Raw genomic sequence first — 27,500 nt, forward strand, 5'->3', positions numbered from 1 at the left:
ATGATTTCAGTTCTGGAAAAGTCCCATGATGCATTGAGACAGTCCCACATGTATTCTCTTTTTGTATCTTTTTGTGTCTTTTTTTTTGGTCATTTTGTCTTTTTTGGTCATTTTGTGTCTTTTGTGTCTTTTTTTGGTCATTTTGTGTAATTTTTTGTCATTTTTTAGTCATTTTGTGTCATTTTTTAGTAATTTTTTGTCATTTTTTTGTCATTTTGTGTCTTTTTTTAGTCTTTTGGGTCATTTTTTTAGTCATTTGTGTCATTTTTTGTAATTTTGTGTCTTTTTTTAGTATTTTTTTGTCTTTTTGTGTCTTTTTTTAGTCATTTTGTCTTTTTGGTCATTTTGTGTCTTTTTGTGTCTTTCTTTAGTCATTTTATGTCTTTTTTGTCATTTTGTGTCATTTTTAGTCATTTTTTGTCTTTTTGTGTCTTTTTTTAGTCATTTTGTCTTTTTTGGTCATTTTGTGTCTTTCTTTAGTCATTTTGTGTCTTTAAATGTCATTTTTGGTCATTTTGTGTCTTACACAACTAGAAGTTATAATGTGAATGTCATATTTCATATTTGATAGTCTTATCAGCAGTGATAGAAAGGGATCTGAAAGGGTTCCCCCGAATCCATAAAATGTGTTAAAGGTATGGAATTAATTAAACACATAAAGGACTTAATTGGCATAAAAACGTCTCAATATTGTCTTTCAAAAGTCTTAAAACGCCTGAATTTGGATTTGCTGATAAGATTTTTTTTCTGTTGCATTGCAAAATCTTCAAATAAGTAACATGCATTTTTTTAATTCACAAAAAATGGCTATTCATCCAATAATTTTGCAGTATGACCGAAACCAGAAAGACGATGCATATGATGCTCAGTGTATTTTATGCAAAAATATGTTCACAAATGCCCCCAAAAAATTCTGTTCTGTTTTCCTGGACAAATTTGGTCATGAAAAAGTCTTAACTCTAACTTACTTTTAGCTGTAGGAACCCTGTTTGGACGTTCCTGTTGAATTATTGATAAAGTTGTCCTGTTGAGAGCAACAGACATCATGTAAACATGATTTAAGTGTTTAATTGACACCAATAACTGCCACAGCATAAACCAGAGCCTGTAAGTAGCAGCAGTTTGTGCAAAACAGATTAAAAGATAAATCAATAGTATTTTTGTGCAACATGTGTGATTCTGCAAAGTTTAATTAAAAGGTTTAAAAGCTTAATGAAGCCTTTTGGCATTCACTGCATGTCCCACAGAGAGAAAAAACCTAATTTATTCAGTTTATTTATATGCTTCTAAATGCTAATGAATGGAAACAGAAATGCAAACCCAATAAAAAGCTTGTTCTCATTAAAAATCATCACTATAATAACACACAGACACTTTTTCCTGCAGATTATTCCAGCTCTAGATACTCTCTTCTCCTCTTTTTTTCTGCCTGTCACTTTTGCTCTTCCCGTCACCCAGCAGTCCTCCCTCCTCTCCTCCTCTCCTTTTGTGTCATTTTTTTAGTCATTTTGTGTCTTTTTTTTGTCATTTTGTGTCTTTTTTAGTCAATTTGTGTCCTTTTTAGTCATTTTATGTCTTTTTTTGTCATTTTGTGTCTTTTTTAGTCATTTTGTGTCCTTTTTTGGTAATTTTGTGTCTTTTTTTTAGTCATTTTGTGTCTTTTTTTGTTTCATTTTGTGTATTTTTTTAGTTATTTTGTGTCCTTTTTAGACATTTTGTGTCTTTTTTTAGTCATTTTGTGTCCTTTTTAGTCATTTTGTGTCTTTTGGTAATTTTGTGTCTTTTTTTAAATCATTTTGTGTCTTTTTGTGTCCATTTTATGTCTTTTTGTGTCATTTTTTTAGTCATTTTGTGTCTTTTTTTTGTCATTTTGTGTCTTTTTTAGTCAATTTGTGTCCTTTTTAGTCATTTTATGTCTTTTTTTGTCATTTTGTGTCTTTTTTAGTCATTTTGTGTCCTTTTTTGGTAATTTTGTGTCTTTTTTTTAGTCATTTTGTGTCTTTTTTTGTTTCATTTTGTGTATTTTTTTAGTTATTTTGTGTCCTTTTTAGACATTTTGTGTCTTTTTTTAGTCATTTTGTGTCCTTTTAGTCATTTTGTGTCTTTTGGTAATTTTGTGTCTTTTTTTAAATCATTTTGTGTCTTTTTGTGTCCATTTTATGTCTTTTTGGGTCATTTTTTAGTCATTTTGTTCCTTTTTTTGGTAAAAAAAAAGTTTTAAAGGTCTCCTGTCCTCCTCTCCTGTATTGAAGCTAATGACGTTTTGTGAACTCCTCTGTGCTCCTTCCCCTCTCCTCTCTCTCCTCTGTGCTCCCTCCCCTCTCCTCCTCTCTCCTCTGTGCTCCTTCCCCTCCTCCTCCTCTCTCCTCTGTGCTCCTTCCCCTCTCCTCCTCTCTCCTCTGTGCTCCCTCCCCTCTCCTCCTCTCTCCTCTGTGCTCCTTCCCCTCTCCTCCTCTCTCCTCTGTGCTCCTTCCCCTCTCCTCCTCTCTCCTCTGTGCTCCTTCCCCTCTCCTCCTCTCTCCTCTGTGCTCCTTCCCCTCTCCTCCTCTCCTCCTCTCTCCTCTGTGCTCCTTCCCCTCTCCTCCTCTCCTCCTCTCTCCTCTGTGCTCCTCCCCTCTCCTCCCTTGCCGTGCCCCCCTAATGCTGTGGTCCTCCTGCAGCTCCTGAGCAGCTCTGGAGACGTTTGTTGGGGAGGACGTGAGCAACCATGCTGATCGTCAACCTGCTGAGTGGGACGGAGTACAGCGTGAAGGTGATCGCCTCCTACACCACCGGCTCCAGCGAGGCGCTGTCAGGACGGGCCAAGACCTGTGAGTCACACACAGACACACAACACACACACACACAATACACACTGATACACATCATCTCATCTGCACTTATTACATCATTTCATACTGCAGGTACCAACATTAAACATCTGATCACCCACACAAGATCCTTTCTGTTCCTCGTCCTGCAAAATAGCTTCAAACATGGACCTTTAGAGACGAGTTTACACCTGGAAGTTGATTAAAATGAGCAGATATCCAGGAAAAAGTCAATGTTTTCCTAGAAAATGTAACTTTAATCTCAGCTCCAACCTGTGCATATCTTGTTTGAAACTCACTTAACTTCGCTGTACAACACTTCAAAGTGTACCAGATGGAAAACATAATGGCTCTCATGTCAGTCAACATAAAGTCCAAATGTTACCATGTAAGCCTTTTAATGATACTGGAAATTTGAGTTTTGCTTAATTGTAGATGAAACACGGCATATTTTGACTTAAAATGATGATGATATGTCTACAGGAAGCCCAGTCCCAGGCTCAGTTATGTCTTATAAGTTGTTAGACAGATTTGATGCAAAATGTTGCCATTTATTTTACTCAGGGATGGATAAAAATGGTCAGAAAATCCCTAAAGTACCAATTTACCAAGAGCATAAGGAGCAACATAGAAAAATCCATGCTGCAATTTGTTTTAGAAACGTATGACGTTTTGGAGATTTCAGCAAGAAAGGCATTTTCTTGGCGAAAGGATGGAAAGTGCTTGTGTTGCCATTTTCAGCTCAATTATGTCCCATAAGTTGTTTAAGTAAATTTTGGGTTGACACACATTTGGTGCTTAAATAGGCTATTCTTTAATATATAGAATGGATCAAAATACTAGACATTTTGGGTTTGGATTTCTGTATTTTTTGCCAATTGTATGTTGAGCTCTTTTGTTATGTTGCTGCTTATTGTGAATCTAGTGTGGAAATATACTGCCTGATTATATCTTATAAGTTGTTAGATGGATTTGATGCAAAATATTACCATTTATTTTACTCAAGAATGCATAAAAATGGTCAAAAGTACCAAATGAAGACAGAAAAATCCATGCTGCAATTTGTTTTTAAAAACTTTGGAGATTTGAGCAAGATTGTATGGCAACACTTGTGTTGTGTTGCCTGCTGAGAAACACCCTTATAGTTAGTATAGTGTGGAAAGATACACGTCCTCTGAATGCTCCAGGTCTCTAGTTTGTGGTTGTAAAGTTTGATGAGGCTGGTTATCTCAGAGGTCTCAGCAGCTCATTTTATACACTGAGCTCAGCTTTCCAGTCAGACCTGATTTATGCAGCTCACAGACTGTTTAGAGAGCTCGGTGTGCACAAATATTCACATACAAAATCCAGTCCACTTTATTTATAGAGCACAATTTTAGCAAACACAAAGTTTCCAAAGTGCTGCACAACAATAAATAAACACAATAAAAGCACAATAAAAAGAGACGAAGTAAACAATAGAACAGTAAAATAGAATAAGATAAAATAAATTAAAATAGAATAAAATAAAATAAAAATAAGATAAAAAGAATGTACTACCCGCACAAAATAAAATATGCATGTATACACATAAAAAAATAAAATAAAATAAGAACTAATAAAATCATAAAATACAAAAGGGCAAAATAACACAGAAAACTGTGTAATTTTGCCTGAAACTGCATTAACCCTTTGATGTACAACATGGGTCTAAAGTGACCCGACAGAGTTTTTATATTCTATATCTTTGCAATAAATTATTTTTTATCATTCAGTATTCCAGGTTTTCCTAAATTAGTTTGTTTTTGATCATCATACATCCTAATTTTATGTTTTCCTTTATTGCTTTTTGAACAAAATCCCTTTTTGTGTCACTACTCTTCTAATGCACCACATGGGTCAAAAATGACCCATATCCATTTTTTTTTAGCTTAGTAGCTTGTTAAGCTAACTACTTAGCTAACTTCTTGGCTAAGTTTAGCTAATTAGCATGCTAAGCTAAATACTTAGCTAACTTCTTGGCTAAGTTTAGCTAATTAGCATGCTAAGCTAAATACTTAGCTAACTTCTTGGCTAAGTTTAGCTAATTAGCATGCTAAGCTAAATACTTAGCTAACTTCTTGGCTAAGTTTAGCTAATTAGCATGCTAAGCTAAATACTTAGCTAACTTCTTGGCTAAGTAGTTAGCTTAGCAAGCTACTTAGCCAAGTAGTTAGCTATGTAATAATACAAAAACATTTTTTCTTCATAAAGTATGAGAGGCAAAATGGAAATAATGATCTGTTGTTATCAAAAACAAGATATTTAAAGAATACTTGGAATATTCAATCATAAAATAAGTTGATATCAAAAGATAGAGCACAGAAACACACAGCAGCATTAAATAACATGAAGGGAATGAATGTGGTTCATTTTTGACCCATGTTGTGCATTAGAAGGGTTAAGTGTCTGTAAAGAGACTTATGGGGACCAATAGATGCTATTTTCATTCAGATATCTTGAGGTGAGAGGATAAGTGTGGAGCGTTATTTATTTCAGCCTCTGATGTATAAAAAAGGGAGCCGTTGGAAGGCTAAAGAGTTAAACCTGATGGGTTCTGTACCTTGTTCTGGCTCGTCTCTGTCCTCTAATCTAATCAGGGAACCTCCACACATCAATATCTGCAGCTCCATCTGACACTTTTAAAGGTGTCTCCACCTGATTACATGGTGAGTGTAGAAGCAATAGATTGAAGTGATCTGTTGGTGATGTCTGGCCCCGTTAGATCAATCAGCTGCTCAAGTACCATCATCAGTAGGAGCCTGGATCTATCTGCCTCTCCTGCATGATGATTAACCACTCCAATAACCATTCTACAATCTGAAAGGTCTCCGGTTTGATCTCCATGACAGCCAACCACAGAAATCATGGGAGCTCTTCAAGAGTCCTTGAACAGGACACTGACCCTCCACCCTTTCATCCTCTCTGGGTACAAGAGCTCTCAGAGCAAGCGTCGGATAATTCATGACACAAAGACACAAAATGACCCACAAAAGACACAAAATGACACAAAAAAGACACAAAATAACCAAAAAAATACACAGAATTACCAGAAAAAGATGCAGAATTACTAAAAAGGACAAAATTACTAAAAAAGACACAAAATCACCCAAAAAAAGACACAAAATGACTCAAAAAAGACAAAATCACCCAAAAAAGACACAAAATGACAGAAAAAAAACTAAATTACGTAAAAAAGACACAAAATGACCCAAAAAAGACACAAAATGACTAAAAAAAGACACACAAATATAGAAACAAAATGACCAAAAAAAGACACAGAATTATTAAAAAAAGACACAAAATGACCCAAAAAGACACACAATTACCAAAAAGACACAAAATGGCCCAAAAACACACAAATTTATTAAAAAAAGACACAAAATTACCCAAAAAGACACAAAATAACCAAAAAAAAGACACAAAATTATTTCATAAAAGACACAAAATAACCAAAAAAAAGACACAAAATTATTTCATAAAAGACAAAAAATTTCCAAAAAAACACAAAATTACAAAAAAAAGAAGACACACAATTGGGTGAGTTCCTTTGCTGCTCTGAGCAACACGACTCACTGAGCTTACCAACAGACAGCAGCTACACTTAACAGCAGCTCAGTCAGACTCACACAATTGGGTGAGTTTTTCTATTATACATCTTTGTATTTGATCATTTATTAGTCCAAGTTTTCAGTATATATCTTGTTTTTTTTTAACTTTTTGGACACAGCTTTTGCATTTCTACATTAAGTTTGCACACATGGGTCGGAAATGACCGACATGCATTTATTATAGCGTTCGGTGGGAACCTGTGAAATGTGTTTGTTTGCCAGTAGAAAAAGATTTACATAAAAAATAATGGCTATTTATCCAACAATTTTGCAGTATGATGGAAACCAGTAAGACAATGCATATGACGCTCTGTGTATTTTATGCCAAAAAATGTTCAAAAATGCCAGTTCTGTTCTGTTTCACTGGACAAATTCTCTTTGGACAAAATCACCCTTTCTCCTTCCTCTCTGGGTACAAGAGCTCTCAAAGCAAGCGTCGGATAAATCATGACACAAAGACACAAAATGACCCACAAAAGACACAAAATGACCCAAAAAAGACACAAAATAACCCAAAAAAATACACAGAATTACCAAAAAAAGACACAAAATTACTAAAAAAGACAAAATCACCCAAAAAAAGACGCAAAATGACTCAAAAAAGACACAAAATGACCCAAAAATTCACAAAATTACTAAAAAAAAGACACAAAATGACTCAAAAAAGACACAAAATGACCCAAAAAATAAACAAAATTACTAAAAAAAAGACACAAAATTACTAAAAAAAGACACAAAATTACTAAAAAATACACAAAATGACCCCAAAAGACACAAAATGACCCAAAAAATACCCAAAATTACTAAAAAACACACAAAATGACTAAAAAAACCACACAAAATGACCCAAAAAAAGACAGAATTATTAAAAAAAAGACACAAAATGTTCTGTTCTGTTTTCCTGGACAAATTCTCCTTGGACAAAATCAGCCGCTCTCCTTCCTCTCTGGGTGTAAGAGCTCTCAGAGCAAGTGTCGGATAAATCCCCGAACATGGAGCTCTAAATGGATCGCCACTTCTCACTCTCCTTCGCCTGCATGACAATTAAGCTCTTCTTGGTTGATTTGAAGGACAAGTTTAGGAGGGAGGGGAGAAAAAGAGGAGGAAGTGAGGGGACTGAACCTGAGGAAGACGGGGAGAGGAAGAGAAAGATGGAGAGATGGGTAGAGTTGAAAAGAGAGCATAATGATATGAGGCCGGAGGATCCCAGGAGGTGGAGGAGCAGAGCAGCATGGTAATGAAGGCGAGGAGCAGCAGTTAGTGGACCGATGCTTCAATGTCACACAGCAGCACAACATCAACGCTGAGGACAGAAAGAGAGACGGATTCTCCTGCGTCGGTTTAAATTATGGACAATTTTACAGCCGGTGATGCGGGAAAATTAGCATTTTAGCAAAACTGATTCTTATCATGTCTGCTGTAATTGAATGTAGCTGCTGATATGGTGTTTTTTTTATCTATTTCTCAAAAAAAGACACAAAATGACCCAAAAAAAGACACAAAATGACCCAAAAAAAGACACAGTTATAGAAAAAAAATGACCAAAAAAAGACAAAATGACCCAAAAAGACACAAAATTACCAAAAAAAGACACAAAATTATTTCATAAAAGACACAAAATTACCAAAAAAACACAAAATTACTAAAAAAAAAGACACACAATTGGGTGAGTTTTTCTATTATACATCTATTATACATTACATTCTATTTTTTTATTCTCAAGCTTAATCTGAAGAGTTTATAATGTGTGATCTCTTCGTGGATTTCATTTATGAAAGCAACATTGCATTGGATTTAGTTTATTTATTGTTTTTTTGCAATTTTGAAAAAAATTAAACTACAGTTTCAGAGTATAATTCACTTCTACATCACTGCAACAATAAATATAAACAACTTTTAATGAATCTTCATTGGGATTTCATTACTTTTGAGCGGAAAAAAAATCAACATCATGCAAGTGCAGCAATGCAAAACATAGCAGGCCAGCTAATATTACTCACTAGTCCGACAGAAAGTAAAACAGCTCAGTGTCTGTTTTACAGGCTTTTATTTTGTGAAGCTCTCACCAACAACTCAAAGCCAGTCAGAGAAAGAATCTTGTCCATATTTCTTTCTCCGTCAGTGTCTTTTTTGATCTTTTTGCCAACAATGATGCCTGTGGAGGCTGCTGAACACAGGTCTGTTGCTCGCCTGTTGCTCCGTTTAAATTATGTACAATTTTACAGCCGGTGATGCGGGAAAATTAGCATTTTAGCAAAACTGATTCTTATCACGTCTGCTATAATTGAATGTAGCTGCTGATATGGTGTTTTTTTTATTCTCAAGCTTTATCTGAAGAGTGATCTCTTCGTGGATTTCATTTATGAAAGCAACATTGCGTAGAATTTAATTTATTTATCGTTTTTTGCAATTTGGAGTTCCTACAGTTTCAGAGTATAATTCACTTCTACATCACTGTAGTAAATATAAACAACTTTTAATGAGTCTTCATTGGGGTTTCATTACTTTTGAGCGAAAAAAAAATCAACATCATGCAAATGCAGCAATGCAAAACATAGCTAATATTACTCACTAGTCCAACAGAAAGAAAAACAGCTCAGTGTCTATTTTGCAGACTTTTATTTTGTAAAGCTCTCACCAACAACTCAAAGTCAATCAGAAGCCACTTTCATAGTGCTGTTTCGAACGGCCGCCCACCATTTATAAGTTGGCACAGTGCCCGCAGCTAATTGTAAACAAAGCCGCATGCTAACTGTACACGTGGTGTCCACTGCTGATTGTAAACAACAACAGTGGCTCTTTAGTTAGTAAAGGTTGCCCACCCCTGGGCTAGAGAATTAATCTCGTCCATATATCTTTCTCTGTCAGTGTCTTTTTTTAATCTTTTTGCCAACCATGATGTCAGTGGAGGCTGCTGAACACAGGTCTGTTGCTCCCCCTGAGCTTGTAAACCTGTTTTCCTCCTAACGGTCCAAAGCGCCTGTGCTAGCGGTGTAAACACCATCACTCCTTTGCTGCTCCGAGCAGCACGACTCACTGAGCTTACCAACAGACAGCAGCTACAGTTAACAGCAGCTCAGTCAGACTCACACAATTGGGTGAGTTTTTCTATTATACATCTTTGTATTTGATCATTTATTAGTCCAAGTTTTCAGTATATATCTTGTTTTTTTTTACTTTTTGGACACAGCTTTTGCATTTCTACATCAAGTTTGCAGACATGGGCCGGAAATGACAGACATATATTTATTATAGCGTTTGGTGGGAACCTGTGAAATGTGTTTGTTTGCAAGTAGAAAAAGATTTACATAAAAAATAATGGCTATTTAGCATTTTAGCAAAACTGATTCTTATCATGTCTGCTATAATTGAAAGTAACGGCTGATATGGTGTGGGTTTTTTTTATTCTCAAGCTTTATCTGAAGAGTGATCTCTTGGTGGATTTCATTTATGAAAGCAACATTGCGTAGAATTTAATTTATTTGTTGTTTTTTTGCAATTTTGAGTCCCTACAGTTTCAGAGAATAATTCACTTCTACTCCCCCCTCACCCTGAGCTTGTAGACCTTTTTTCCTCCTAACGGTCCAAAGCGCCTGCGCTAGCGGTGTAAACACCATCACTCCTTTGCTGCTCCGAGCAGCACGACTCACTGAGCTTACCAACAGACAGCAGCTACAGTTAACAGCAGCTCAGTCAGACTCGTCAGGTTTAAAATGTTTATTGCAGCAGCAGAACGTAGTTAGATTTGGTGTCAAGACTCCGACAACCTCGTCACTCCTCACAGGCAATTTACAGGAGAGGTGGAGGAGTGATGGAGCCTGCAGGTGTTGGAGGAGCTGAGAGAGCAGGAGGAGAGACAGACTGAGGGAGTGTTTGGGTAGAAGATATATGAGGAGTGAGGCTGATGCCTGTCTGAACTAGCTCAACTTTCAAAACAAATCAACTTCTCCGTCCATCAGGAGGCAACGTGAATCTCTGGGAGTTGAGACGGAGCAGCCGGAGGACGGAACAGAAAACACTTTCTACATACAATTTTAACTGGTTTCACCAAAACCAGTGACAGAGCTGCTGGTTTAATGTGATGTGCCCATGACATTCAGGTGGTGGATGAGTTGAAGGAACAGACTTTCACCAGGAGAGCAGGGTTCACGTCCCACACTGTAAAAAAGACGAACAATAGCTACTCAATAAAATTGAGGCAACAGATTGCACGCAATATTATTTATTAAATCTAACTAGGTTACAAGCTGAGTTAATAACAACTTAACAGGAAGTGCCTGTCAATTAAAAACAGACTGATTCTATTGTGTTGTTGTGTTCTATTTAATGTGATCAAAATAAGTAGATTCTATCTCAAACATTATTAATATTAAAGTTGATTAAACAACTGCCTCAAAATCAAGGACACATTTATATTTAATACATTTTATCAAATATATTAAGTAAAATGAAATGACTACAGAATAATTGGTAACGCTTTATAATAAGGTCCTTAATAACCATTAATTAACAAGTAATAAGGCATTGTTCTCGCTTTAGATCCGGTAGTTGCAAAAAGCATAGTTAACTTATAGTTAACTTATAATAGATGAGCAATAAAGTATATTTTAATATCAATAAGCAAACAAAATAAGATTAATAAAGGCATGGCAAAGACATAATGGGTGGTCATGGGTGTTTGTAATGCCATTATTAACACTTATATAAGCTTATAAACACACAATAATGTTAATAAGCATCTTGTAAGGACTTACAAGGGCCTTATTATTTGTTAATTAATGGTTATTACAAGGACCTTATTACTTGTTAATTAATGGTTATTACAAGGACCTTATTACTTGTTAATTAATGGTTATTACAAGGACCTTAATATAAAGCGTTACAGAGTAATTTATTACAGTGCATGTGAAATCAAAAGTAAATCATTTTTAACTTAAGTTACGTTGTTTACGTAAGTTACGTGAGTCAGGTTTTTTACGTAACTCGCGGCAGTCTCATGAACCTTGTAACTAACTACCTAATTTCCGGCATTTACTTACATTTATTTACTGTTTAAACTGTCTTTTATAACGCCTTACCAGACGTTTTTTGTCCTAAAACGAAGGTCAGTGGTTTTACAACATAAATCCACAGAAACTGCATCCTTTTTTAAAACTGCAGAACATACATGTGTGCTGTTTTTAGAATGCGCCAATTGCCGGCCCGCACCACAATACGTACACCTGTGCCCTGAAACACGAGCTGGAGGACGAAACAGAAAACATTTTCTCCATAAAATTTTAACTGGTTTCACCTAAATCAGTGACGGAGCTGCTGGTGTTCTAAATCTGCAAAAAAAAAAAAGAAAAAAGTTTACGGGATTAAAGTGGCAAATCTACAAGAAAAAAATGTGCAGATTTACAAGATTTTAAGTGGTGAATCTGCCAGAAAAAAAGTTGTTTTTTTCCCACTTTTTTCTCGTAAATCTGTGTCTTTTTTCGTGCAGATTTGCCACTTTAAATCTCTTAAATCTGCATTTTTTTTTCTTGTAGATTTGCCACTTTAATCGAGTCAATTTGCAATTTTTTTCTCGAAATATTACATTTTTCATTTTTACATTGGAGGACAAGGTCAATAAAGTTAATATTATTATCATACTGATTATGATATACGGAACAAGCAGCAGACTTTCACCCAGGAGAGCGAGGTTCACGTCCCATGTAAAATCAAAAGTAAATCATTTTTAGCGTAAGTTACGTGAATCACATTTTTTACGTAACTCGCGGCAGTCTCGTGAACCTTGTAACTACCTAATTTCCGGCATTTACTTACATTTATTTACTGTTTAAACTGTCTTTTTAAACGTTTTTTTGTCCTAAAACGAAGCTCAGTGGTTTTACAACATGAATCCACAGAAACTGCAGCCTTTTTTACAACTGCGGAACATACATGTGTGCTATTTTTAGAATTTTTAGAATGCTGAGATACGTACATCTGCACCCTAAAACATCACGTACAACATTAAAAAGTTTTTGTCCTTCAGTTTGTGGAGTGAGGCTGTAGAACAGACTCAAGCAATGTCCAAGCATGATCCAGTTTAAAAAGCGGTACAAACACATGGTTTTCACCAGGTACAGGGAGGAAGAAGGGCTTTTACAATCGGCTGTTTTCATAAATGATAAATTATTTATGTATTTGTTTATTTAATCTATTTAATTGCGCCGCAATACGTGAAACACGAGCCGGAGGACGGAACAGAAAACATTTTCTCCATAAAATTTTAACCGGTTTCACCTAAATCAGTGACAGAGCTGCTGGTGTTCTAATAGCAAAGCATGCAAACATGCAGAGTTCGATGGTGCAGGATCAGGTGTGCAGAGCTGCAGTGACAGAGGCACCAAAATCATTCTGAAGCAGTTTTTCTTTAGGTGAAGGTGTCTCGTATGATGGATTGCTCCTTTTTATGGTGGAGACTGAGTGACTGCATGAATCAGGAAGTTCATGTGTCTCGACGTGAGATTGACAGGAGGATCAGAGCCTCGTCAGCTGTCGCGGTTCAGGTTTATTCTATTATAAATTATTTGCACAGTTAGAATTACATAAAATGACAAAGATAACAACCCAGATGGGCTTATTTATTTAAAGCCTCCAGCTAAAATGTCATAGTTATAAGAAAGTAATAAACTGATAATTGAAAAAACATACACTGTAAAAATGTCCCGTTGTTTTTACAGAAAACAACTGGCAGCTGTGGTTACCAGAATATTTCTGTAAAAAATATGTCAACATCTTTACAGAACAATTTTACATCCTAAAACTGTAGTCATTTAAAAAAAAAAAAACATTTTAAAGTTGTATATTATACCGTCCTTTACTGCTAATTTAACAGGATGATGTTGCTTTTATACTAATTATTTATGCAACATTTACATGCAGATTTTGCCTATTGTGCATTGAATACCAGTAAATTAACATTCAGTTATTATTTATTGTATATGAACTGAATACCAGTAAAATTTACAATTTGTTCTGTAAAGTTGTTTACATTTGAACTGTATTTTTTGCAGAATTATTCTGGTAACCACAGCTGCCTTTTTTTTTCTTCTGTAAAATCAACATAATTTATTTACAGTGTATGTATAACATCAACAACAAGTTATAACAACAATGACAAAAATAATATAAAAACAAAATATGAACATGATATAAAAGTGTATATGTGTGTGAATTAGAATTTTAAAACTGCAGTTAAATGGGATTTTAGACATCTTTTGAAACGTTTTATAGAGATGGAGTTCTTTGCCAGATGGGAAAAGGTATTCCTTAATTTAGTCCCCCTAATATTTTTTTTTTTAAGATATTTTTGGGCATTTTGTAGCTTTATTGACAGTAGAGATATTTAGAGTGACAGGGGGAAACAGAGGGGAAGACATGCTGGAAAGGGCTCCGAGTCGGACTCGAACCCGGGCCGGGTGTGCCACAGGGAACGCTCCTAGTCCCCCTAAATGTATTAATAAATTGACCTCTGCATGTCAGAAATCTTGGAGGAAGAAGATCTAAAGATTGACGCGTTGGACAAGAGTGAACCTGAGAATCAAATTTAAAATAAGTCTTAAAGTGCTCTGGAAAGTTTTCATGATCTGAATATACCTTATAAATAAAAATGCATATTTGAGAGATATTGATGTCAGAAAAAAAGAACTTCATAAAATACTGCTTCCTGCTTGTTTAGCCACTGTATCAAAGTTTATGTTGTGTTTTTTTTACTTGCTGAGATTTTTACATAAACACCATGCAGGGACACATTATGCATTTATATCCAGTTCAGAATAATGCAGATTACATAACTGGCATAACTGGAAAACGTTCTGTTTTGTGAGAGGAAATATAAACTATCCTGTGATGTAGAAAGCCATTACCAACTCACAGAAACATGCCATGTCTATGAGAACAAGAGCTGCTTTTAAAAGAGTAGTCCCATACATCCCATTTGCATAAGTAGAGAGTGTGTGGGTTTGTTTGGGCATGTTTGTGTGTGTGAGTGTGAGTGTGTGTGTGTGAGTGTGTGTGTGTGTGTGTGTGGGTTTGTTTGGGCATGTTTGTGTGTGTGTGTGTGTGTGTGTGTGTGTGCATAAGCTGCACAGTTTTATTTCTCTCTCTGTAAATAACTCTCCGCCGTCCTTGAAGCCAAACCGGCCGTACTTTTTAAAATCTGTCATCTGGAGACAGGATGGCGTGTGAGTTATATACAGTGATGTTTTTACAGCAGCTTCTGCAGAAGAATGCTTACAAGTATTTTTTTAGTGTTCAGAAGAAGTTTGTTTTTACATCTCGACACTCTGTCTGTCGGCATTTCAATATCCAAATATGGGCAAAGAGGGTTCCTTCAATCTGTTTACAGCTACGTGTTCAGGCATTTATTCGACACTTGCATTGAAGAAATCAGTGTAGAAATATTCAGCCTGTTCTCCTGCCAAAAACGCTAATATAAGTTGCATGTACAGGCAGCGAAAAACGAGCTGTCTGACGTAGTAGTGATTGACAGCCCAGTGAACTTTAACCTTTAATAGGACACTCATTGAAATACTTGCAAATTCCAAATTTCAACCCTAGAGAATATTGGAGGATATTACAGGCCGGCAGAATGTGTAAAAAAACATACGGACCCGTGGGAGGGGGGTCATATTTTGAGAAACAAGTTTATGGGATTAAAGTGGCAAATCTATGAGAAAAAAATGTGCAGATTTATGAGATTTAAATTGGAGAATCTGTGAGAAAAAGATTTACAAGAAAAAAGCGGGAAAAAAACTACTTTTTTCTCGCAGATTCACCACTTCAAATCTTGTAAATCTGCACATTTTTTTCTTTTGAGAAAAAAGTTTACGGGATTTAAAGTGGCAAATCTACGAGAAAAAAATGAGCAGATTTATGAGATTTAAAGTGGTGAATCTGCGAGAAAAAAGTAGTTTTTCTCCCACTTTTTTCTCGTAAATCTGCGTCTTTTTTCGCTCCGATTTGCTACTTTAAATCCCTTAAATCTGAATTCTTTTTTCTAGTAAATTTGCAACTTTTTTCTCGAAATATTAAATTTTTCATTTTTACATTGGAGGTCCAGGTCAATAAAGTTAGTATCAACCACCACTGCTAACTGTGACTGAGAGATATTAACGAAGTCTAAAATACCATTTAATACACCTTTAATGACCATTAAAATCACCATTGAGATCCATTAAATGAACTTTTTTTGCATCTGTGAGTTGTTTCTGTGGATTCTGTCACAAGCAGATATTAAAAATGTGATCTCTTCATTAAAAAGAAAACACCTCATAAAGTCTCTGTGTGTGTGTGTGTGTGTGTGTGTGTGTGTGTGTGTGTGTGTGTGTGTGTGTGTTCCTGCAGTGTATCTGGGGGTAACCAACCTGAACCCGTACCAGGTGAAGATGAACAGTATCTGCAGCCAGTGGCAGCCTCACAGACACGCCAACGCCTACAGAGTGGTCATCGAGTCTCTGCTCAGTGAGTACACACACACACACACACACACACACACACACACTGTATGCTACAGGTGTAAAGGTGGTGTGCAGCTCCAGGATGTCAGGTGTCAACGGCAAAATATGTGCTCGAATCTTTAGTGTTTTAATATTTAACCAGTGGTAAAACTTTCTGCAGTGCTAGAAAAGTTTGTGAAAGTGAATCCAGGAGGTGAAGTTGGACCTCCTGAAGTGTTAATAATGAAACACAAGCAGCTTACAGCTCACACTCTAAGTGTCAGGAGCCTGTGAAACCACAGCGGCAAACCAAGCAGAGTGGGAACTTTGAGACGCCGCATGATTCGTTCTGATTTAAAGAGCTACAGTCATCTGGATGCATTAGAATCTTTAACCCTGTGGAGTCACTAAAGCTCCAAATAATCCAGACTTGTTGCCTCCATCAGACTAGAAAACAAAGCAGCGTGGAGCCCTACTGTAAATTTACCTCTAAAGTTCTGGCTGTAAACTCCATGAGGCCAGTTTCAGTTTGATGATGATATACCAAGTAAAACTGGAGACAAGCTCAAATAGATTTAGTATCAAATGATAGAACTGGATGGAACCCTCTTATATGGTAGATTTGACACCTTTGGTCACATTTGACACATTTAAAATTCTTTATTGAGCATGATAGTGTTTTGAAAGTTAAAAAAAAAGATTCAAAATCACATTTTATGTTGGACTAAAGGACTAAAAAAGATACAAAATGACACAAAAAGACTAAAAAAAGACACAAATGACTAAGAAAAAGACACAAAATGACTAAAAAAAGACAAAAAATTACTTAAAAAAAGACACAAATGACTAAAAAATGACTAAAAAAAGACACAAATGACTAAAAAAGATACAAAAAAAGATACAAAATTACAAAAAAAAAATACACAAAATGACCAAAAAAAACACAAAAAGAGAAGACAGAATGACCAAAAAAACCCCACAGAAGACACAAAATTACAAAAAAAAAAATACACAAAATGAACAAAATCACAAGATCACATTTATGTTGGTTTTTCTTTGTTTCTTTTTGGGTTCAAAATGTTGATCCAGTAAGCTCTGTCCAAGACTATTATTGATCTTCAGTTCTAAATTCATAAAACAGTGGTAAACAAGTAAACGTTGAAGTCACTGTCACTGTCAGGGTGTTTTTGTTGTTGTTTTAATGGTCGAGCTGCAAAACAAATGCAGAGATAATAAAGATGAATACGTCTCCACCTCTGTAGAGGGAGGAGACGTATTCACACGAGGATCCACATCACTGCCTCTCTGCTTCACCTGGTGGATTCACACAGCAGCTGATCTTATTAGACGTGACATCACAACCACCACCACATCTTTAGTGACGTGGGACGCTTCAAACTGTAAATGCAGCTGTAGTTCCCATCCGACTCCTCCACTGCATACCAGCACTGGTGGAGAGATGCTTCCATCAGTGGGAGGACACACACACACACACACACACACACACTCTTGTGTGAATCCCTGAGCAGGCGGAGACGACAAAGACATTGTTGTGTCCGTCTTAAAGGTTTAGCGGAGCCTCTCTGTAGACGAGGAGGCTTCCTTCTGGATGGCAGCCAGCTGACATTTACATTTGCTGCGTGAAGTAAAAGAGACAAAAGGTTTGAATTACAGCCGCCGAGTGAGTTAGGACGAGATTTATTACAATTAGGCCTCATTGTCTCTTCTGGAAGGTAATCTAGCAGGAGAATGAAACGATTCCTTCTCATCTAGATTCCTCTGAAGAGCTTCTGGTTGCACCTGCAGTCTGATTGTTAAAAAGAAAACAACAATATTAAAAAACAAGTGTTTCTATTTGGAGAGTGTGTGTGTGTGAATTGACAATCTCCCAGGTGGAGACAGTCGCTTTGTGTCTCAGAGGGAGAGACAGTCACATGAGGAAGATCTTGTTGGATTAATTTAACACTCAGTTGTTTTTGTTTATACAGGTACAGCTCAAAAAATTAGAATATCATGGAAAAAGTTCAATATTTTTTTTCAATTATTTCAGAAAGTGAAACTCGTATATTATATAGATTCATTACACATAGAGTATAATACTTCAAGCCTGTATTTCTTGATTATGGCTTACAGATAATGAAAACACAAAACTTAACCCATTTAGGCCTAAAACGGCTGTAAAAACTGCCTGTAAAACCTCTGGGCGATTTTAAAATCAGCCCCTAAAACCTGAAGTTTTTCTGTAAATTCAACAGAAGTGTCAACTCTTCCTACTAAATAATAGATTTTTGTGTGACATGTATTCTCATTTTGTGTCTTTTTGTGTCTTCTTTTAGTAATTTTGTGTCTTTTTTGGTCATTCTGTGTCTTTTTTTAGTAATTTTGTGTCTTTTTTTGTCATTTCGTTTCTTTTTGTGTCTTTTTTTGGTGATGATTTCAAAGTTCTGGGAAAAGTCCCATGATGTATTGCGACACTCCCACATGTATTTTCTGATGCATTTCATTGGCCAAGAGACCGAAAATAGGTGGAAAAAAACTACAAATACTTCAAAACGACGTATCCTCAGAAAATTGCAGATTTTTTAGATTAAAAGTGGCAAATCTATGAGAAAAATGACAAATCGCCTTTTTTTAGTCAATTTGCCACTTTTAATATCATTAAAAAATCTCCACAGAAACTTAAAAAGCTACGCAAAAAAAGTTTTTACAAATTAGAGGATGCTGGTAAAATTCCTTACTTTACTAGATAGATTAGATACTTTCATACCTCCAGAAAATGCTAAAAAAAAAGAAAATAAGCCTGCAGGATTTCTGGTCTGTTTCTTTGCCGGGTTCTCCTTCATATCAGAGGAGCTCGGCATGATTCCTACAGATTCTTTTGGTTCTCTAGTTTCACATGATGCCGGTGTCTTCACCGTGGCATTTTAAATACGAAGACAATAACGCGGCCCTGCAGCCCTCAGAGTGTCAACACAAACACAGGATGTGCAAAATCACACAAAATCGTTTATTTTTGGGCCCAGGTTTGATCTGAATCTGTCTAATGGGCTTCTTGTGTCTGTGTGCATCAGTCGAGGCTGCAGCTGCTGAATGAGATGACCTTTTATTAAATATCACACATCAGTCAGTCAAAGCCCAGCTCCTCTGATATGATGGAGAACCCAGCAGACAAACAAACACACCACAAATCCTGCAGACTTAGTTCTTTTTTTTTGCATTTTCTAGAGATATGAAAACACAGATTTAATTACACAAAGCTGGAATCAAAGAAGAGACGTACAGTACTTCCCCTGAAATCTACCAGCATCCTCTAATTTGTAAAAACTTTCCTCATCTTCTTAAGTTTCTGTGGAGGTTTTTGGCGCCTTGTGATGTTTTCAACACTGTTTAATCGTCTGTTTTGCACTCTGACATTAAATATCAAAGCATCTCCATTTATCCTTTAGATTAAATGCAAACCTTCCTATAATTCAGCTCTCTGTGAGCTTCACAATAAAGTTCTGTGGAAACCTGAGCTTCATATATTAGGGAGAATTACAGAGCTGCTGCTGCACAATAGACTCCTTTGGTCCCGTTAGATCAGGGGTCTCCAACTCAAATTACCTCCTGGGGGCCGCTGGAGGCAGTATCACATGACCAAAAAAAGACACAAAATTACCAAAAAAAGACAAAAAAAGACACAATTTTTTTTTTAAAGACACAAAATGATTGAAAAAACTAAATGACTTAAAAAAGAAACAAAACCACAAAAAAAATCACAGAATTGTCAAAAAAGACAAAATATTATTAAAAAAAGACACAAAATTACTTTAAAAAAGACAGAAAATTATTAAAAAAAAGACACAAAATTACCAAAAAGAGACAAAATATTATTTAAAAAAGACACAAAATGACTAAAAAAGACACAAAATTATAAAAAAGAAAAAAAATTATTAAAAAAAGGCACAAAATAATTTTAAAAAGACACAAAATTATTTTAAAAAAGACACCAAATTACCCCAAAAAGACAAAAAATTACTAAAAAAGACACAAAATTACTAAAAAAGACACAAAATTACTAAAAAAAGACACAAAATTTTAAAAAAAGAGACAGAATTACCAAAAAAGACACAGAATTACCAAAAACAGTAATTAAAGGGACCTTCCACACACAACACAGTAAAGTGCCATTCATATAAAACTCACATTAAACTTTCATATCAAGGTGGGGGCCACAAAATATCATCACGAGGGCCACAATTGGCCTGCGGGCTGCAAGTTTGAGACCCCTGCTTTAGAGACTTTAACCCTTCCTCCAAATTAGCCCCCGAGTCTTTATTATTATTATTTGTTGGTTCCATGTAGCTGATCCTTCCTCTCCTCCTCCAGTCAGAAAGCTCTCTCCTCTATAGAGCAGCCTTCTGATTATCGGAGTATTTTCCTCGCTGCTGATCCTCGGCCGCCACCGGCCTCAAATACTTCACTATTCCTTCCCCCGTTTGTTAGAAAGTGATAATAACACACTCCAACACAGCAAAACACCATCAAAGAGCAGCTGGCGTGCTTCCATCACGCCGTCCACCTCAGAGCTGAGACTGACTGTAACACAGCCGTCCTGCAGCCAATAGGAGCTGCTGATGGTGTTATTCATCACCTCCAGGCAGCAGCAGCAGCAGCCGCCGTCATTAACGCGTCACATTAAAGGCTCATATTGGAGCCGCTGCCTTGTGTTTCTTCAGGGAGCTGCAGACTGTTGGTCCCCTCAGCGCATAATGGAGCTAAATGAGGATTTATGTTGGCACAGCTGGTGAATAATGACCTGAGAAATAGAGAAACAGACATGATGGAAACTGGTCCTGTTTCTTTACTGGAGGAAGACATGAATAAAGAATAGTGGAGGGTTTGCTTTTTTTTTTACAAATCCTCCTGTAGGACCGAAATGTTCAATATAATGTTGAATTAAACTGGAATTATTTTACAGTTATTATCCTCTTATGGCTGAGTATCAAACTTAAAACTTACTGCATTTCTTCTTATTGGCAAATATCAAAATTGACAAAAGACATTATAAAATAATAATAATAATAATACAGTGTATAATATGTAATATAATATGTAACAATAAATAGTAACAATATGATAAAATAAAAATAAATAAAATAATAATAAATAAAATAATAATAAATGAAATAATAAAATAATGTCATGTTTTTATGAAAAAATGTAGAAAAGGGACCATAAGAAATTATTTTTTTCACCTTTTGTCACCTCTTCAGAACTGATTTTAATCTATGACCAATTATGTTGATTTTAATTGTTTGTTTCGTGAAAAAAAAATTAATTATTTAATTTGTAAATATGTGTTTTCACTGTAAAACATCTTTGAGTACCATGTAAAGTGCTCTAGAAATAAAAATGTATTATTGTTATTATAAAAAAAAAAAAGTCATTTTATTAAAATCAAATATTTCCTGATTATAATCAAATTTAGAATTTTTTTAGGGCAACGATGCCACTAATGTTTTGAGACATTATTATGTCATGTTATCAACAAAAAAAAATTACTGACATTTTTTTCCTCGCTCTTTATTTTTCATAATATGTTACAATAGGTGGATTTTTTCATGCCCTTTTTTTTTTTTAAAGCACCATAAAAAATATTTTCTCACCTGTTTTCAGAGATTAAAAAAATCTTAGAAAATTGTGATTTTTTAAAATGTTTTTCTATGTTTTTTTGGGAAATTGATTTGATTGGAATTATTTTATTTCAAACATGATAAAAAAAAAGAAAGAAAAATAAAATAAAATAAAAAAACAGTTGTAAAGTGCTCTCGTCCTGCAGCAGTAAAAGTTGTTCTGTGATTTTAGTTCAGTAGTTTGTCGCTGCAGCCTTGAACTCGTTAAAATGTTCCAGCTGAGATGAAGCTGTGAATACGTCTTGTTCTCCACATACGTTTTCCTTCTAAATATATTTGACAGGTTGCCATGCCGACCCTGACCGCCAACAGAAACAACAAGCACACGTTGATTATTATTATTCCAGTAATTGGATTTGCTTCGTCACTTATATTACCGACTGAGAACTTTAATTGTCTTCAGTTTTATTTTTTATATTTGGGCAGAAAGACAAAGTGAGCTGCTGACAGAAAGTTTCTCCTGAGGGAAGTTTGACTGAATCTCACTGTGAAAGAGAAACCAGTGAGTCAGTAAACGGTCACTTCTAATAATAATCTTCATAATTAGCCACATCTGAATACAGCAAGGAAACTTTCCTAAGAGGCAGAAACAGTTATGACTCACATGTTTGTCAGCGATTTGTTGATGGAACCACAATAAAACGCTTCTCTGACTTCACTAAAGTCGTCTTTCCATCAACGGATTTCTTTCCTTGGAGGTGTTTTTAGTCTAAAAATAGTTAAAACTCTTAACAGGAGATTCTCTGACATGAGAGAACTATTAGAAGTTGTCCAGTCATGGAAAAATGATCAGACCATCCTTTTTCTTTTATTTCTTGTTTCTTGTACATTTTTTTGGACAAATATAATGATAACAGCAAGTTTAATTTAAGAGATGATATCTAGACATTTAACATGGTTTTATTCATAATGATTTTGGTTAATATCGAGAATGTTTCCATGACTGTAGATGTAAAAATGACTAAAAAGACACTAAATTATTGAAATAGACACAAAATGACCAAAAATCGATGCAAAAATGACTAAAAAAGACACAAAATGACAAAAAAAAATAGATGCAAAAATGACTAAAAAAGACAAAAAAATGACAAAAATAAATGCAAAAATTATCAAAAAAGACACAAAATGACCAAAAAATAGATGTAAAACTGACTAAAAAAGACACAAAATGACAAAAATAAATGCAAAAATGACTAAAGAAGACACAAAATTATTGAAATAATTAATAAGTCCCTGCAAACCTAATAGTTATTACATTTGTGGGAAATCACATGTTACGTTTGTAGTAGGCAGCAGCTATTACTCTTGTTGTTGTTTTTGTTGTTTTCGCTCTTCTTCTTCTCCTGTTTACTGACATTACACTGCCCCCTGCTGACTAAAGTGCGTTACTGCAGCTTAGTTTATTCGCTCTGAACCAGCTGACGGAAACGTCCCTAATTTGCATTTTCTTTAATGCAACATTTCCAAATTTTGCTTCAAAATCCAGTTTGACTCTAATAGAAACACGACTACTGTCAATGTATTTTAAGTTGTAATGTGGAAACAACACGGACGCTACAACGAAGATGTGTTGTCTTTTTTAGTTCCATTATTTGTGACAATCAAGAGCAGGGGAAATGGAACAAAATAACTATTTTTTCCGATTATTCCGACGCCACGTGAATGCAGCACACCTGCCCTATCTCACAGAAACAACAACCGACTAATCTTTTGGATTTATTCCAACATTTTACAGGTTTTTCTGTTTGATGCTGAATCCTTCCACCAAGTTTCATAAAAGTTGATTGTGTGGTTTTTCTGAAAACATACTGTAAACTCCTCAGTGGAAGTCATAATGCAAAGACGAGGTCCTCATTAAATGCATTTTTACATAAATCCGAAAAAATAATCCTCTGCAAAAGCACATCAACTGAAAAAAAGTTGTTTGTAGAAACTGTTAATTGGCACCAGGAAACTTCTTTTCTTTTGAGACACTGCATTGTTTCTTCTCTGATACTTTAAGTCCACAGGAAACATTCCTCCAGAGAGCAGATATTCAGGATCAGTGCAGGACTCGTTTCCTCTGCAGAATCAATACTGACCAGCTGTTTGTTCCAACAGACGGTCAGAAGCAGGAGACGAAGCTGAGCGGAGGAGCCAACAGACACTGTTTCAACAGCCTGAAGGCCAACACGCAGTACAAGATCAGCGTCTACGCCACGCTGCAGGACGGCACCGAGGGGCCCGCCGTCACCGCCACCGAGAAAACACGTGAGGAAAATACTGCTCTATATAGAGTCACATACTGCTCTATATGGAGTCACATACAGCTCTATATGGAGTCACATACAGCTCTATATGGAGTCACATACAGCTCTATATGGAGTCACATACAGCTCTATATAGAGTCACATACAGCTCTATATGGAGTCACACACAGCTCTATATGGAGTCACACACAGCTCTATATTGAGTAACATACAGCTCTATATAGAGTCACATACAGCTCTATATAGAGTCACATACAGCTCTACATGGAGTCACACACAGCTCTATATGGAGTCACACACAGCTCTATATTGAGTAACATACAGCTCTATATAGAGTCACATACAGCTCTATATAGAGTCACATACAGCTCTACATGGAGTCACATACAGCTCTACATGGAGTCACATACAGCTCTATATGGATTCACATACAGCTCTATATGGAGTCACATACAGCTCTATATGGAGTCACATACAGCTCTATATGGAGTCACATACAGCTCTATATTGAGGGGAAAATAGCTCTATATGAAGTAAAAAAAAACAGCTCTATATGGAGTAAAAACAGCTCTATAAGGAGTAAAAAAACAGCTCTATATGGAGTCACATACAGCTCTATATGGCTCTATGTTGGGAGATAAGCTGCTCTATATTGAGTGAGAAGCAGCTCTATATTTGGTAAAACACTAGTAGAATTATTTCCTTTTATGCTCCATGGAGTAAACGATATTCTTCCAGAGTTAAACACAAACACTAAATATAGTAAGAAAAACTCTAAATTATTCAGATTTATTGAGGTATTTAAATTTTATTCAATTTGAGTACGTGGTGTTCCCACAGAGTCACAGAAACACAGAAGACAGTTTAACACTTTTTTAACAAATAAAAAAGTTTTTCAACGACAGAATGGATTTACACTTCAGTTCACACTGACAACTTCCTGCTATTACTCCACTCAGATATTTTTAGTGTGATAATTCAAACAGAAAAAACGTCTTGGTGAGTCTGAAATAAGAAACACATTCATGACTTAAAAATTCAGTTTTCACCACAAGATTTAAACCCAAAAATTCAGACATTTTAGACTAATCAGCAAAGCAAAACGTTGGTTCCACCTGCTTATAAAACAAGGTGCTGACGTACAGTGGAGCTTGTTTCATTCACAAAGTCGTTTTAATCCGTTTTCTGGAAGGAATTTGTTTTTTTCACATTTCAGAGACAAACGCTGACAAACATATCTCACACACACACACTGACACACCACGTACTGTACCTCCTCCATACCATTGAAATGTGCCCATACATGTCAGAATAACAATATAGCACACACACACACACACACACACACACACACACACACACACACACACACTGCTGTCAGCTGTCATGGCGTATTAAACAGCCCACTCTGCTGCTAGAGGACCACCACGTCATCTCCAACAGAAACATCTTTTATCAGAGCCCCGTCCTCGTCTTCTTCAGAAACACTCGTTTGTTCTGTTTGTTCTGCTCCCAACACATTATCCAGTGGTTAAAGGCACATTTTGACTACATATTGTAGTATTTTCAGCCCTTTTCCTGTTAGATATGATAACATTTTACTCACCAGCTTCACTGTAGATCAGGGGTCTCAAACTCTAATTACCTGGGGGACGCTGGAGGCAGTATTAAAATGACCCAAAAAAGGCACAAAATTACTAAAAAAAAAGACACAAAATGACAGGGAAAAAAACTAAATTACTTAAAAAAGACAAAATGACAAAAAAGACACAAAATTACTAAAAAGAACACACAAATATTAGAAAAAGACACAAAATTACCAAAAAAAGATACAAAATTACTAAAAAAAAAGGGCACAAAATGACACGAAAAAACTTAATTACTTAAAAAAGACACAAAATGACCCAAAAATACACAAAATTACTAAAAAGACACAAAATGACCCCAAAAATACGCAAAATTACTGAAAAAGACACAAAACTATTAGAAAAAGACACAAAATGACCAAAAAAAGACACAAAATTACAAAAAAAACACAAAATGACAGAAAAAAACCCAAATTACTTAAAAAAAACACACAAAATGACCAAAAAAGACTCAAAATGACCCAAAAAATACACAAAATGACCAAAAAAGACACAAAATTATTAGAAAAAGACACAAAATTACAAAAAAAAGACACAAAATGACATTCCATAACATTTCCACTTCTTGCGGTAACAACAACACGGCAGATAATAAACGCTCCGGTAGCAGCTGCCTTTCTTTTTGTTTACGTCGTCATAGAAACAAGTGTCTTTTTTTGGTCATTTTGTGTATTTTTAAAATAATTTAGTGTTTTATCAGTCAGTTTATTTGTGTCTTTTTTGGTTATTTTTGTCTTTTGTTAGTAATTTTGTGTCTTTTTTTGGTCATTTTGTGTCTTTTTAAAGTCATTTAGTTTTTTTCTGTAATTTTGTGTCTTCTTTTAATAATTTAGTGTCTTTTTTTGTTCATTATGATACTGCCTCTAGCGGCCCCCAGGTAATTAGAGTTTGAGAGCCCTGGTTTATTAGAAGCAACATTTAGTTGTGACTTCCTGTAGCTGGAGTTGGAAACATTTTTCCTTTAACTGTTCAGGTTTACACAACAAGCTACAGCAGCAGAGAGTTCAGTATGTGAGAAGGGAAAGTAAAAATATCTGACTCCTGATCCCATTTGGTGCCTGACTCTCAATTTTAATAATACATCATCAAATTATATGAATGTATCTCTCAAATGCATATTTTAGTCCTTCCTCTCTGCTTGTCTCTAATATTTCAGAGAAAATGTCCTGTTATTTCCTTTGGACTCCTTTATTTCTCACTGACGTCGTTAAAAACGCCGAGGGCTCGACTTTAAACTGTGGGAGCAGATTCTTTACCTCTTTCTTCCACTTTGGACTGAAAATCAACCATTTTTTAAAACACAAAAGCAAGAAAAACACAAGTAGACGTTACAGAGTGGAACAAATGAAAAGAAAGAAGCAGAAAAAGTGAACATAAGCATGTCGGTTTGATCAGTTGTGATCAGTTTTATCACCTTATCAAGTTATATAAATCATAAAATATTACAAAAGTACATTTGTTATTGTCTATATCAGTAGTTCTCAACCTTTTTGAGTGGCGACCCCCAGTTTAACATCATGTTGTCTCACTGAACAGAATCTCACAGTTCAGATCAAACAAACTCAGTTGATACGATGAATTTTGGACAAATAATGAAGCAGACAACAACTAAAACATCTCTCTGTCTTTGCATTTATATATTTTTATATTTTATTGTTTCTTTTAATCTAAGTGCTTTGCTATCAGTTTAAAGGTCCATTCTGACCTCCTGAGTGTGTAACAGTCAGCTTCAAGCCAGAGACTCCTTGGAAAGAAACAACTTGATACTTTGGGATTTGTCAGGAAAGACACAAAATTACCCAAAAAAGAATTAAATTGACAACAAAATGACCAAAAAAGACACAAATTGACCAAAAAAGACACAAAATGACAAAAAAAAAGACACAAAATGACCCAAAAAAAGGACCAAATTGATCACAAAATGATAAAAAAAGACACAAAATGACAAAAAAAGACACAAAATGACCAAAAAAAGACACAAAATGACCCGAAAAAGAAACAAAATAACTAAAAAAAGACGC

General features: G+C 35.4%; 1 protein-coding gene across 1 annotated transcript in view; it reads left to right on the forward strand.

Annotated features, from left to right (window-relative positions):
- The first annotated feature begins 2,671 nt into the window (after positions 1-2,671).
- The window catches only part of LOC131984376 (collagen alpha-1(XIV) chain-like), a 121,419-nt gene continuing 96,590 nt past the window's right edge, over positions 2,672-27,500 (forward strand). The window contains exons 1-3 of the mRNA XM_059349221.1: positions 2,672-2,810; positions 15,818-15,934; positions 23,685-23,834. Of these exons, the coding sequence (XP_059205204.1) occupies positions 2,708-2,810; positions 15,818-15,934; positions 23,685-23,834 (370 nt within the window). The 5' untranslated portion in view covers positions 2,672-2,707. The remainder of the gene's footprint in view (positions 2,811-15,817; positions 15,935-23,684; positions 23,835-27,500) is intronic.

This window comes from Centropristis striata, chromosome 14 (assembly GCF_030273125.1).
Source record: "Centropristis striata isolate RG_2023a ecotype Rhode Island chromosome 14, C.striata_1.0, whole genome shotgun sequence".
Taxonomy (NCBI): Eukaryota; Metazoa; Chordata; class Actinopteri; order Perciformes; family Serranidae; genus Centropristis; species Centropristis striata.